The sequence below is a fragment of the Talpa occidentalis genome, unplaced genomic scaffold (genome assembly GCF_014898055.3).
Source record: "Talpa occidentalis isolate TD23 unplaced genomic scaffold, MPIMG_talOcc4v2.1 talOcc4.14, whole genome shotgun sequence".
NCBI lineage: Eukaryota > Metazoa > Chordata > Mammalia > Eulipotyphla > Talpidae > Talpa > Talpa occidentalis.
In genome coordinates this window covers 76637218-76650599 of record NW_023601433.1, presented here as the reverse complement: position 1 = coordinate 76650599, position 13382 = coordinate 76637218, and the positions used below count along the sequence as shown (strand labels likewise).

Here is a 13382-nt window from a genome sequence, read left to right as displayed (position 1 = left end):
TATTTATGCATATGTTTATGCATACGAGAACTGGGGTACAGGCCAGAGGTGTGGGGGATGAGAGGATTCACCATAGACAGAGTAGGGAGCAGAACAGGCAGACTGACTGAAGTACACTTCTGAGGGGAGTATTGGGCGAGACAGGAAAGGTCTGTTGTGCCATGTGAGCAGCTCCTTGGCTGGCCTGGGATCAAACTCCTGCTGCAGAAGCCGCAGATAGCTTCACAGTTCTGTGCTTAACCCTTTGCGCCACCAGGAACAAGGCCTGCACAGGACATTCCAGGGACTGGGACATGACTCCAGGGTACTAGAATAGTACGAACCATGTTTTTGAATAGTCTCAGAATGCTTCTTACTGGGATACCCCCCGCCCCGTGGTACAAGGGGTTAAGCACAGCACTGTGCAGCTGTCCGTGGCCTCTGCAGCATGAGTTTGATCCCTGGCTAGGGAGCTACCCACATGGTGCAGCAGACCTCTCCTGTTTTGCCCACTGCTCCCCTCAGCAGTGTATTTTAGTCAGTCTGCCTGTTCTGTTGCCCACTCTGTCTCTGGTGAATCCTCTCACCCCCCTCCCCTGCACCTCTGGCCTGTACCCCAGTTCTTGTATGCATAAATAAATAAATCTTTAAATAAATTAATTGATTAATAAATTGATGAGTGCTAGTAGATGGATAAAGGAGTAATGACAGACTGTCACCCTGTACAACCCCAGAGGAATAAGCTAATCAGTGTTCATCGGTGCCTGCTAGTATTGCAAGGTAACATTGAATATCATGTTCCCTGTGATGGAAGGTCTTCCTTTCTAAATGTCTTCCTATGGGAAAGAAAGAACACCCAAATCTGATCATGCCTATATATTTGCCAGTCTATAGCAAATGCCTATGGTATTTCCCATGTGTTTGGTTCAGAGGAACATAGTAAATGCTGCCATAGTAATCTAATCAAGAAAATCTAAAAAAAAAAGAAAAGAAAAAATCTAAACTGGGAAAGTAATAGGCAAATAACCTGGTTTCTTTACCAAAATAAAACAAAAAATAGCGAAATAAAAAAGACCAAGTAAAACACTTTTTTTAATCATTGTACTATATTGGTTTTGTTTTGCTTTTTTTTTTTTTTTTTAAATAGAGGCATGTTTTATTTATTTATTTATTTGTTTGTTTGTTTGGTTTATACATGCACTGGGTACAGTCAGAAGCGCGGGAGGGTGAGAGAATTCACCAGAGCCAGAGCGGGGAGCAGAGCAGGCAGAAGGACCGAAGTACACTGCTGAGGGGAGCAGCGGGCGGCAGGAGAGGTCTGCGCGCCATGTGGGACCCTCCTCCGATGGCCGGGGAGCAGCCGGGGATCGAACCGGCGCCGCAGAGGCCGCGGGCAGCTTCGCAACCCAGCGCTCAACCGCTGCGCCACCGGGGAGGCCCTGTTTTGCTTTTTAAATTTACTTTCTTACATTGTTCATTTTTATACAGTCAAAATGGAACACTATCAACATAAGTCATGTTGATACTGACAAGTTAGAAGTTACAGAGACTTTGTGTTATATGGGAGAAAGGTCAAAGTATTTTTTTTTAATTTAACTTAATTTTATTTTTTTTAAAGATTTATTTATTTATACAAGCACTGGGTACAGTCAGAAGCTCGGGAGGGTGAGAGAATTCACCAGAGCCAGAGCAGGGAGCAGAGCAGGCAGACTGACAAAATACACTGCTGAGGGGAGCAGCGGGCGGCAGGAGAGGTTTGCGCGCGCCATGTGGGACCCTCACCGGTGGCCAGGGATCGAGCTGGCGCTGCAGAGGCTGTGGGCAGCTTCACAGCCCAGCGCTCAATGGCTGCGCCTCCAGAGGAGGCCCGAAAGGTCAAAGTATTGATACACTTCAGTTTTTAAGTTAAATATGCTCACTAAAATTTTACCACTAAAAAGTGTTTAATCTCCAAGCCAAGAGAGGAGGATGAGAGAGAACGACAGCAATTATGAAAAAGAAAAGAAATAATTGAAAAGGTGGAACCAAAAAAAGCCATAAAATAAGATAACATGTAAATATAATTATATCATTCCTACTAAATATAAATAGATTGTATTTTATATATTCGAAGATGGCAGCTTAGAAAAGAATATCCTTGTGCTTTGTTCACATGGGACTCATCTAAAACTTACAGAGAGATTGAAAGTGGTAGAATGGGGCCTCCCCTGGTGGCGCAGTGGTTGAGCACTGGGCTTGAAGCTGCCCACAGCCTCTGCAGCGCCAGCTCGATCCCTGGCCACCGGTGAGGGTCCACATGGCGCGCGCAAACCTCTCCTGCCGCCCGCTGCTCCCCTCAGCAGTGTATTTTGTCAGTCTGCCTGTTCTGCTCCCTGCTGTGGCTCTGGTGAATTCTCTCACCCTCCCGCATTTCTGACTGTACCCAGTGCTTGTATAAATAAAAAAAGAAAGAAAGAAAGAAAAGGTGGTAGAATGGGAAGCGTAGAGTTAGGAAGCAAATTTTTTAAGATTTTAAAATTTTACTTTGCATAGAAGAACTAGGGTGTAGGCAAGAGGTGAGAGGTGAGAGGATTCACAAGAGACAAAGTGGGGAGCAGAACAGGCGGATCTACTGAAATACACTGCTGAGGGGAGCAGCAGACAAGACAGGAGAGGTCTGCTGAGCCATGTGGGTCAGTTCCCTGGCCGGGGATCAAACTCAGGCTGTAGCAGTGACAGCAATGAGACTTAACCTGTAGGCCACCAGGGAGGCCAAGGAACCAGTCTTATCTCAGTATACCATGAAGAATATATTTTTTTCTCTTTCAGGTTGAAGAAAAAGGAGTTTAGTTTAGAAGAAATATATACCAACAAGAATTATAAGTCTCCTCCTGCAAACAGGTAGGTACAACAGGTGCAAGTCTCCAATCCTTTCACTTCAGAAAGGGTTTTTTGTCCAGTTCTGATATGTTTAATTCATAATACTTTCCTTGGGGTCAATGCTAGGATGGAAAAGAAATGTGGTTGGGTTGGTGTTTCTGCCAGATGTGCTGATTTCTTCTTCAGGACTAATTTGATCTTCAAGTCTGATTCCAAACCCAGTACAGAAGTTTCACTCGACTACCTTTGGGTCTAAGTTCAAAGTCTTTGAACATTTATTAAATGCCTGTTGTCTAGGGCATAGTAGAAGAGCTCTAGGATTTCATCCTGCATGTGCTTTGAGACATTTGTGCAAGACTATTCGATGCAACATTACCAGATAATAGGAAAGGATTGAAAAGAAAACATTTATTAAAAGGGCTCTGATTAAGCTATGATCCAGCCTTATAATGAAATACATAATATAGTCGTTAAAAAGAATTAATCAGATACCTGTGTATGAAAGTGAAATGATCTTAAAAATGATTGATAGGGCAAAGAGATACAGTGCATAAGGTGGTGTGCATAGTTCACTACTCTTTGAGTGTGGGATAAATACCAAAATGGATGGTATATTCCATGGGCGGCACAGTACAAGCTACTTCCACCCAGCCGCCTATTTTCTACTTAATCTTTTATTTGGGGAGAGTTACTACTTTATTTTCTGATTTTTTTTTTTAACCTAGTTCATCCTTTCTCCCCCATGTTCTTAACCCTAGAAGTCTCACTAGTATTCACTCTTTTTTATAAGTATTTTACCATGTTGAAACATCTGCTATGTAAATGTGCAACATTTGTCATTCTGACTTGCATTACTATATATAATTCCTTCAAACTCCTTCCATTTTGCTGTAAATGGCAACATTCTGTATTTTCTTATGACTTTCTTTTTAATGACCTGTGAGCTAAGAACAGTTTCTATATTTACTTTTTTTTTTTTTTTTTTTGAGATTTATTTATTTATTTATACAAGCACTGGGTACAGTCAGAAGCGCAGGAGGGTGAGAGAATTCACCAGAGCCAGAGGGGAGAGCAGAGCAGGCAGACTGACGAAGTACACTGCTGAGGGGAGCAGCGGGCATGGCAGGAGAGGTCTGCGCGCCATGTGGGACTCTCGCTGGTGGCCAGGGATCAAACCAGCGCTGCAGAGGCTGCGGGCAGCTTCGCAACCCAGCGCTTAACTGCTGCTCCACCGGGGAGGCCCTATATTTACTTTTAGGTGTTTTTTTTTTTTTAAAGATTTATTTATTTATGCATACAAGAACTGGGGTACAGGCCAGAGGTGTGGGGGATGAGAGGATTCACTAGAGACAGAGTAAGGAACAGAAATAGGCATATTGACTGAAGTACATTGTGAGGCGAGCAGTGGACAAGTCAGGAGAGGACTGTTGGCGCCATGTGGGTTGCTCCCTGGAGGGCTGGGGGATCGAACTGGTGCTGCAGAGGCTGCAGACAGCTTCATAGGTTGCATCTTAACCCCTTGTGCCACCAGGGAGGCCCCACTCTCTGGCCCTTCCCAGAAAAGAACCAGGCCCTCATAATGCTTGCTTTTTTGTGCATGTCGTGTATTGAATGAACTTTGAGAGGGTACACATGAAGGACTTGCTGGCATTGGTCTTACTTTTATTCCTTTTCTATATAGTCACAGTTTTTTCACTTTATGCTTATAGTGCATATTCATATATAACACACAAACACACACTTTTTTCATATTAAAAAGTAGATACTAGGGTCCTCCCTGGTGGCGTAAGGCATTAAGACACAATCTGTGGGTCTCCCTGGTGGCACAGGTGGTTGAGCACTGCACTGTGAAGCTGTCCGTAGCCTCTGCAGCGCGGGTTCGATCCCAGCTGGCTGGCAAGAATCCCACATGGCGAAGCAGACCTTTCCTGTCTCACCTGCTGCTCCCCTCAGCAGTGTATTTCTTCAGTCTGCCTGTTCCGTTCCCCGCTCTGTCTCCAGTGAATCCTCTCATCCTCCCGCGCATCTGGCCTATACCCCGGTTCTTGTACAAAAATAAATAAATCTTTAAAAAAAAAAAAAAAAGACACAATCTATGAAGCTATCCGCAGCCACTGCAGTACAAGTTCAATCCCCGGGGCCAGGGAGCTACCCACATGGTGCAGCAGACCTCTCCTGACTTGCCCGCTGCTCCTCTCAGCAGTGTATTTCAGTTGATCTGCCTGTTCTATTGCCCGCTCTGTCTCTGGTGAATCCTCTCACCACCACCCCTCCCCCCCCCCACCTCCCACATCTCTGGCCTTTACCCCAGTTCTTGTATGCATAAATAAATAAATCTTTTTTAAAAAAAAAATAGACACTAGCCAGCAGAAATAATAGAGAAAGGAGGGGTTAGTGCAGGAAGCTTTTAGTCGCCTTTGACCAGAGGCTTGGTGACCTGGGAGAGTTGGTGATTCTGTTTTGTGCTCTACCTTAGGTGTTTAGAGACCATCTTTGAGGAACCTAAGGAGCGAAATGGTACACTGATTTCAATCAGCCAACAAAAGAGAAAACGAGTTCTAGAATTTCAAGATTTTACAGTCCCACGAAAGAGGAGGGCTCGAGGTAAGGTCAAGGTGGCAGGCAGCTTTACCAGGGCCCAGAAGGCAGCGCTGCAGAGTCGAGAACTGGATGCTCTTTTGATACAGAAACTAATGGAACTGGAGACCTTCTTTGCCAAGGAAGAAGAGCAGGAGTGATCATCTGGTTACAAAGAAACAGTTTGGTTTGGGGGGGTCTCAATTTTAGTTTTTCTGGTCCTCTTTGGAAGAGGTTGCCTAGTTTTACCCCACCACCCAAGTCACTCAAATTATAGTCCATGGATTTTTACCTATTTCAAGGTGCAACCTTTTAAGGAACTGGTAAAGGAGGGTCTTCTTCTGCTGAGTATAGAACCTCAGGAATGCTCCCTTTCTCCTGGAAATGGTCCTGAATGACATCTGGCCACCTCCTCCCACTTTGCCATCCACAGGAGGAAGATGCAGCATACCTTCAGTAACACTAGGATTCCAAGGACTCACAGCATTTGCACGTCCCTGTGAAAGTTCCGCGTTGTTTACGGTGGTGCTAGACCAAGATTATTTAGATAGAGACGTGGCCTAGGGAAGGGGACCTGGCGTCCTGTCCTGTGGTGTTTTCTAATCCTTCGTGAGTCTGCCCAGAACTGGTTGTGTGTGTGCGTGTGTATGTGTGTGTGTGTGTGTGTGTCTTCTTCCCATCATTTCCTCCCCTTTGTGACTGTGGGTCACTAGTGCCAGAGGAGCCCATCCAGGCCCCATTCGAAGTAAGTTGCACTTTTTAATGTTGTGATGTTGATTATTTTCATTTGTTTTATTTCTTTTTTTTTTTTTTTTTTTTTGTATTACTGCTGCATGTTTGGAGCCTTTAAATGTGATTTTAAAACAATTTTTTTTTTTTTAAGATATCAAGGAGAAAGATAATATCTGTCTTAAGAATATATGATAGGCATTTGACCCGGTTTATCGGTGCATGGTATGGGACAATGAAAGAGACATTCTCCCATTCACATGATTCAGTCTCCTTCCCATCTCCAACTTTTAGTGTAATGCCATAGAGGGAGCACTTTTTCTACCTGGGTTCTCATTTTTGCTCACTAAGTACATGTGTTTGTTGTAATGACAGATGTAAGAGCAGTTTGCTCTCCCAATCATTTAAAAAATATATAAAGGTTGGGTAAGGTCTTAATGGATTTTATCTGAAATGGTGGTCAATTACTAAATTGGTTACAACAGCTCGAGTAATTATAAAGTCCAGCCCAGGGTGCTGCAGCTGTCAGAGTGACCTGCTCTGTGAGTGGAGAGAGGACACGCCTTGGTTGAAACCCAGTGAGGCATTCTTGTGGTGGATCATGAAATATCCACGGCCAGCCTTCTCTAAGGGCACCGAGTTGTACTCTGGGCTCCTGTGTCGAATCTGCTGGAAACTTTGTAGAATGCCGGAGTTAGCTGAGTTTCTTCATTTATCCCTACAGGAGTTTGTGGGCAGAAGGATGCCGTGTGGGCCAGCAGGCCCAGAGGTTTCATTCCTTTCCCACTTAACCCCTGTGTGTTCTCGCCTGCTTCCCCTCCTCTCCTTCCCTATGTTTTATCTTTCTCTCTCTCTCGAAACAAGAGTTCAGAGAATTAACATTCCTTGGCTGGTGAGTAGAATACTAAACCCAGCTTCAGGACATGGCCACCTCCTCCCAGCCTCCTAGGAGCCACTGCTGTGAAGCAGCCACCGATGGGAACTGTCAAAGCTCCAGAGACATTTTCAAGTCATTCTGTTAGAGAAGAGTGAGTGGTGCTGTCCTGGAATGTGTCTCCTTGGTTCTTTTGTTTCCCCATTTGTTAGTGGGTGGGAAGATGGGGTGGGGTGGGGAGTCTCTATGTGCCTTTCCTTTGCAGGTTGACAGTCTATGCCACACTGGAGCAGAAACATTGACATGAGCAAGAAAAACAAAGTGCCACATCCTATCTTCTAGGCCCCCTGCCTCAGACATAGCATTTAATCAGTGATACACACACCTGGTCATCTACGGAGGCTTCTAAGGCCATGGCCAAATAGCATTATAAGAGAGCCAAGTTTCCGCACTGGTTCTGAGTGACGCGAACCAGATTCTGCTGTTCGACATCCACTTTGCCCAGACTGTATAGACGCGACCTGTGTTTCACCTCAATACCTCTCCCTTCCTGGGACAGGGTCCTTAGACACTAAATGCTTCTGTCTTTGCTTAAGGGTGTGGGATAAGTCATACCTTGTGTCCCTGTGTAAACATTTTTAGGGAACTCTAGATAGTTTGCAAACTCCTGGTGAATCAGCAGAGCACTGTTTCTAGCTCTGTTGCCAGCATATATGAGTCAGCATTGTGGCTGCCGTGGCATCCAAGCGGACTAAAGCTGAGATGGGTACTGCTGTGGTATTACCAGTATCACGGAGATACAATTTCAAGTTTGCCCATTGTGGGCATGGTACTTGCAATGATGAGAAGCAGTGAAGGGAGTATTGGTGAAAATGGAGACCTGGGCTCCTTCCTTGTCTTGGGAACAGAGGGGCAATCTCTGAGACCAAATCTTCCTGTCCTTGAAATTCTTGGCCTTCCCTCTGGCTCATACCCTTCTCCTGCTTCCACAGTTAAGAAAGGGGCCCCCAATGTGAACTTGAAATTGCTTATCTGAGGTTGATACATCAGGTTTTAGCTATGCTCAGCTGCACCTGTCTTAACATCCATTTTCCTCGCCATGGCCTAGCCAGCTGCAGTGCTGTCTGTGGGCCTTGAAGCCTGTGGTGCCGTCCAGGTGGGAGGTGGTAGTCAGCTGCTGCCCTGCCCCCTGCCTGGAGCTGCAGGTCTGCTTCTGGGGTGGGAGTTGGTACAATTTCTGAGTACGGGGACTTCCCACTGCTAGAGGTGAGAAGTTGTAGTTAACTATAACTTACTCAACTATAACTCAAATACAGACATTTAGTGTTCTTAATATGGGAAAGAGAGGAGAAATCTCAGGTCCAATCAGGGTTTTGCCCATCAGCTTTTCACTGAAACTTTTAAGAGATTTTTTCATCTTTCAGTTTAGAGCTGTATTTGCACCATTCCCCACCTTCCCTTCCCCTTTTCTTTTGGTCTCTTTCCAACTTCATTTCTCCATTAGTTTAAATGTACCTCATCAGCTATGAAAGCAGATTATGTCCTTTTTTTTTTTTTTTTAACTGACCTTACTGATAAGACCTACAGCTGAGGGAAGTGCAGTCGAAAGACATGTAGCGTTTGCCTTATTTGGAGCCTAAAGAGCTCAGAAACTCATGCTGTGAATCCCAAAACTCAGCGCTCCTCCAAGAGCTGTGAAAATCATGACACTTTGTCACAATTTTGCCTGAGGGGGTCTTTCCTGCAGGCACCAGAGCTAAACTGAGGCAAATTCCAGATCTACTCTCTGGTCATAGCCCTCCCCCCATGGCTCATTCTCTGCCTGCAGGCCAGGAGCAGCACAGAGTGTGCAGGACTGAGCAGCAGGTCCAGGGCTCTGGTGCAGCCTAATAGAACGCAGAGCCAGCCTTCCATATCCAGGCTGGGATTCCATCTCAATCAATACCATGTACGTAAAGATCCGCGAAAGACCAACTTTTAGACAGTGATCCTTTTCTCCCATTGCGGGGAAGTATGCAGTTGGTGCTTTCTTTAATTCCCTTGTTTTGCTTTGTTTCTGTAAGCTTTTCCCCTGGTATCATGGAAAGGACCTCTTCAACACCACGTTGTGGGTGGCTGTATCCAAAGTCGAAATAATTGACCAGCGGTGAGGAGATCATGCAAGGGAAGGGCTCCTCGCCACAACTGAACTTCTTATGTAAAAAGCTGGCTCGGGAAGAAGGCTTAATTTAATCAAATCAAATCAATGTTACTCTCTAGCTACAAATTGAGCAGCAAAAGGCTATCCTGAGGGTCCCCGTACAGCCCACCATCAGACACAGCGTAGTCTCAGATTTGATGCTTATTGTTTGTGTATCTTCATGAGCCCCTCTCTGGTGCTGAATTGGATTTGAATTCTTGGTGAGAGGCCTCAGCATCTCCTTGGGCTGGTCTGGGCCAGTAAATAGCTGCCTGAAGTGTTTATATATTATCATGGTCAATAGTTCAGTGAAATTTGTACATTTTTTGGTAACATTGGCATACATGATGCCCCTGCAGTTCCTTTTCTGTTTGGTAGTTTGTGACTCGAAAATTCCCACTGTTATGTGTGTTAATTTATGAAAATAAATTTTTTTTTGAAAACCTTTCAAATAACTCTCGACTGTTATTTTGTTCTTATGACTAGTAATAAGTTAAAGTTTCACCTCTAATGTCATAATGTTTATATTTAATGGACGATCCAGAGATACAGTTTAGAAACAAGCATTATTTTCAAAGTGATTTGGAAATCACTTTGTCTTCACAGTCCTGTCTTCTGAGGACTGTCCAGTGCTCAGAACACATTTAGCACTCCACCTTTTGGATACCCTTCGAAGCCTCTTTAATTAAATTAAAAAGTGAAGCTTTTTAAATTTACCCAGTGGTGTCAGCTCATTTCTTGTGTGGGAAATTTGATGTTTGGAAACATCCAAAACTCATTAAGCTCCAAGTCATACCCAATAAATTGGGTGGGGTTGCTGACCAAGGATTTTTTTTTGCATAAGAGTATAGGCCAGAGGAGCAGGGGGTGAGAGGATTCACCAGGCACATATACTGAAATACACTGCTGAAGGGAGCAGCAGGTAAAACAGGAGAGGTCTGCTGCGCCATGTGGGTAGCTCCCTGACCAGGGATCACACTCTGGCTGTAGAGGTGATAGCGCTGAGACTTAACCCATAGGCCACCAGGGAGGCCTCCTGAGCAAGGATTCTAGGTGAGGTTTTTAAGTGGTGTGACTTTTCTCATGATGATGGGGGTGGGGGGCAGGAAAGTGGTATGTCTTTAGATTGAAATATATTTCAAATATTAGCAACATTTTTGGAATAAGCTACAATAACATGCTGAGAATGAGAAGACTACTTGGTATGGGGTATGTTCATTTACTTTTTGAGAGGTCTCTTTTTATCACATTCCCTTCCCAGTTGTACGCTAGTTTCAGCTGTGAGTTCAGATTCTCAATTCTCACCAACTGAACCTAGTGAAAGGACAGATGAAAACATGGCACCCTGACACCACACGGGTGTATTCCAGAAAGAAGTGTAATTCCTGGATGTTCTTCCTCTGTCCAGAAGAAGAGGAGAGCCCAGTCTGTTCTTGAACTACAGTCAAGAATTGTGTCCAGGGCTTCCCTGGTGGCCCAAGAGGTTAAGACACAACCTATGAAGCTAATCGCCACTGCAGCACGAGTTCAATCCCTAGCCAGGGAGCAACCTACTTGGTGCAGCAGACCTCTCCTGATTCGCCTGCTGCTCCCCTCAGCAGTGTATTTCTTCAGTCTGCCTGTTCTGTTCCCCGCTTTGTCTCTAGTGAATCCTCCCACCCCACCCCACCCCCACACTGTGGCCTGTACCCCAGCTCTTGAATGCATAAAAATAAATAAATCTTTAAAAAAAAAAATTGTGTCCAAGTAATCTTTCACACGCCCAGAACATTCTGCCTGACAACTTTTTCTGCTTGTTAGGTTTCACCACTACTTGGAGGAGAATAAATAAAATTTTTCTTTATTTAGAGGGGAACTGTCAATTATGGCAGTTTTTCTTTAGCATGTGCCATGACCAAATTTTTGCAGTGGTGGGGTTGCCTGAAAAGAGCACTTACTTAAGAATCTTCTATGGTATCCTGCCCTCTTCCAGTGATGGAAACTTATTTCTGCAGTTCCTTTTGGGATTTCTCTTGAGAAGAGTTGTAGAAAATTCCTAATTCTTCAAGAAACTTCCAGTTCTAGGTGAGTCATATCTTTTTTCAAGCCTCCTGTGCTCTCTGCTTCTCAGATAAGTTTGCTTCACAATTCACTGAGGAGATAGAAGGAGTTTGAGTAGAACTCCCACATAGGCCTTTTTTTTTAAACATATATTTATTAATACATAGAGGAACTGGGGTATAAGCCAGAGGTGCAGGGGTGAGAGGATTCACCAGAGACAGAGTGGGGGCAGAACAGACCGATTTACTGAAATACACTGCTGAGGGGAGCAGTGGGCAAGACAGGAGAGGTCTGCTGTGCCATGGGGGTCAGCTCTTGAGTGGGGGAACGAACTCATGCTCTAGAGGCTGCGGATACCTTCATTGTGCTGAGGCTTAACCCCCTTGCGCCACCAGGGAGGCCCTGTAAAACATAGTTAAAAAAAAAAAAATTTTAAGATTTATTTATTTATACAAGAACCAGGGTACAGGCCAGATGTGTGGGAGGGTGAGAGGATTCATCAGAGACAGAGCAGGGAACAGAACAGGCAGACTGACTGAAATACACTGCTGAGGGGAGCAGCAGGCAAGACAGGAGAGGTCTGCCGTGCCATGTGGGTATCTCCCCGGCAGGCCAGGATCAAACCCGTGCTGCAGAGGCCGTGGACATCCTCACAGCACTGCCCTCAACCACCTGCGCTACCAGCGAGGCCCTAAAATAATTCTTTTTAATGGCAAAAGTACTTATATCTCACAATATCCATGATGCAGCTCAGTCACCACTGTCCACAGTTTGCAAAACTGCTTTGAAAATGGGAATTTAAATCATGGTTATTAGCCTATTCTTTAAATCCTAGGATAATTCTGCCCCCTAGTGTCAGCAGAGTACTGGCCAATAACCTAGTAGCAGGGAATAATTCACAATTACTAGGTGCTCTGAAATGGTCTTACATCATTTCATCCTTATGATTCCATGAGGAAAGCTATTAAGAAGCATATTATCAGTCTCTATGTATTCATAGTTTTTCCTGTCATTTTCTTAGAATTGATTTCTACCTTTATAGCATTATGGTCAGGGTGAGTACTTGGTAAAATTTCATTCTTTGTAATTTTATTAATTGACTTGCATCCGAACATATGGTATATTCTTGAAAATGTTTCATGTGCACTTGAAAAAAATGTGTATGCAGCAGTTTTGGGGTGGTGTGTTCTATGGATGTCTGTTAAACTTATTTAGTCTAGCTCCTCATTTGAGGCTATTGTTTATTTAGCCTCTCTTGTGTTGATCTGTCAATAGCTATAAGTGGGATGTTAAAATCCCCTAGTAGTATATTGTTGTCAATATTTCTCTTTAGTTCTGTTATTGTCTTATGTATCTTTTTTTTAATTAATTTATTTATACAAGCACGGGGTACAGTCAGAAGTGTGGGAGGGTGAGAGAATTCACCAGAGCCAGAGTGGGGAACAGAACAGGCAGACTGAGGAAATACACTGCTGAGGGGAGCAGCGGACCTGGCAGGAGAGGTCTGCACGCCATGTGGGACCCTCGCCAGCAGCGGCCGGGGAACGAACCAGCGCTGCAGAGGCTGCAGGCAGCTTCACAGCCCAGCGCTCAACCACTGCGCCACCAGGGGAGGCCCTGTCTTATGTATCTGGATGCTCCATCATTTAGGTCATATATAATGTTTGTTATTTCCTCTTATTAGACCCTTAATCATAATATAATGCCTGACCATCTCTTATTACCTTTCTTTCTAAATAAAGAGGATTTAGGATTTGCTAAGGGGAGCAGCTGGCCAGACAGTAGAGGTCTGCTGTGCCATGTGGGTCACCTCCCTGGCTGGATATCGAACTTGTGCTGCAGCAGCTAGCGGAAAGCTTTATTATGCTGCGTCTTAACCCCTTGCACCACCAGGGAGGCCCCCAGTCTAAGTATCTTGTATAGTCTCATATCACCTTCCACTTCTAGGCTATGTCTGAGCACTAGATGCAGTGCTGGGGTTTGATTGTAGTTTATACAGGGTCACAAGTCAGGAGTTGTTCATTTTTATTTTCTAGAACAGAGTCTTATCCTAGGATGTGTATGTCTATAGTTAGCAGGTGCTTGAACTCTGCTTAATTAAAGTGTTGTGTTTTTTTTTTTTATCTTGGTTTTAGCCAGAGGTGG

General features: G+C 44.5%; 1 protein-coding gene across 9 annotated transcripts in view; it reads left to right on the top strand.

The window, feature by feature from the left end:
- PRR14L (proline rich 14 like) overlaps positions 1-9635 on the top strand; it is a 59631-nt gene extending 49996 nt beyond the window's left edge. For 8 of the 9 annotated variants that reach the window (XM_054695271.1, XM_054695276.1, XM_054695273.1 and 5 more), the window contains 2 exons: positions 2788-2859; positions 5315-9635. In XM_054695271.1, coding sequence (XP_054551246.1) covers positions 2788-2859; positions 5315-5576 — 334 coding nt within the window. In that variant the 3' untranslated portion in view covers positions 5577-9635. The remainder of the gene's footprint in view (positions 1-2787; positions 2860-5314) is intronic. The other variant, XM_037510954.2, reaches the window with a different exon arrangement.
- The last annotated feature ends 3747 nt before the right edge of the window (positions 9636-13382 follow it).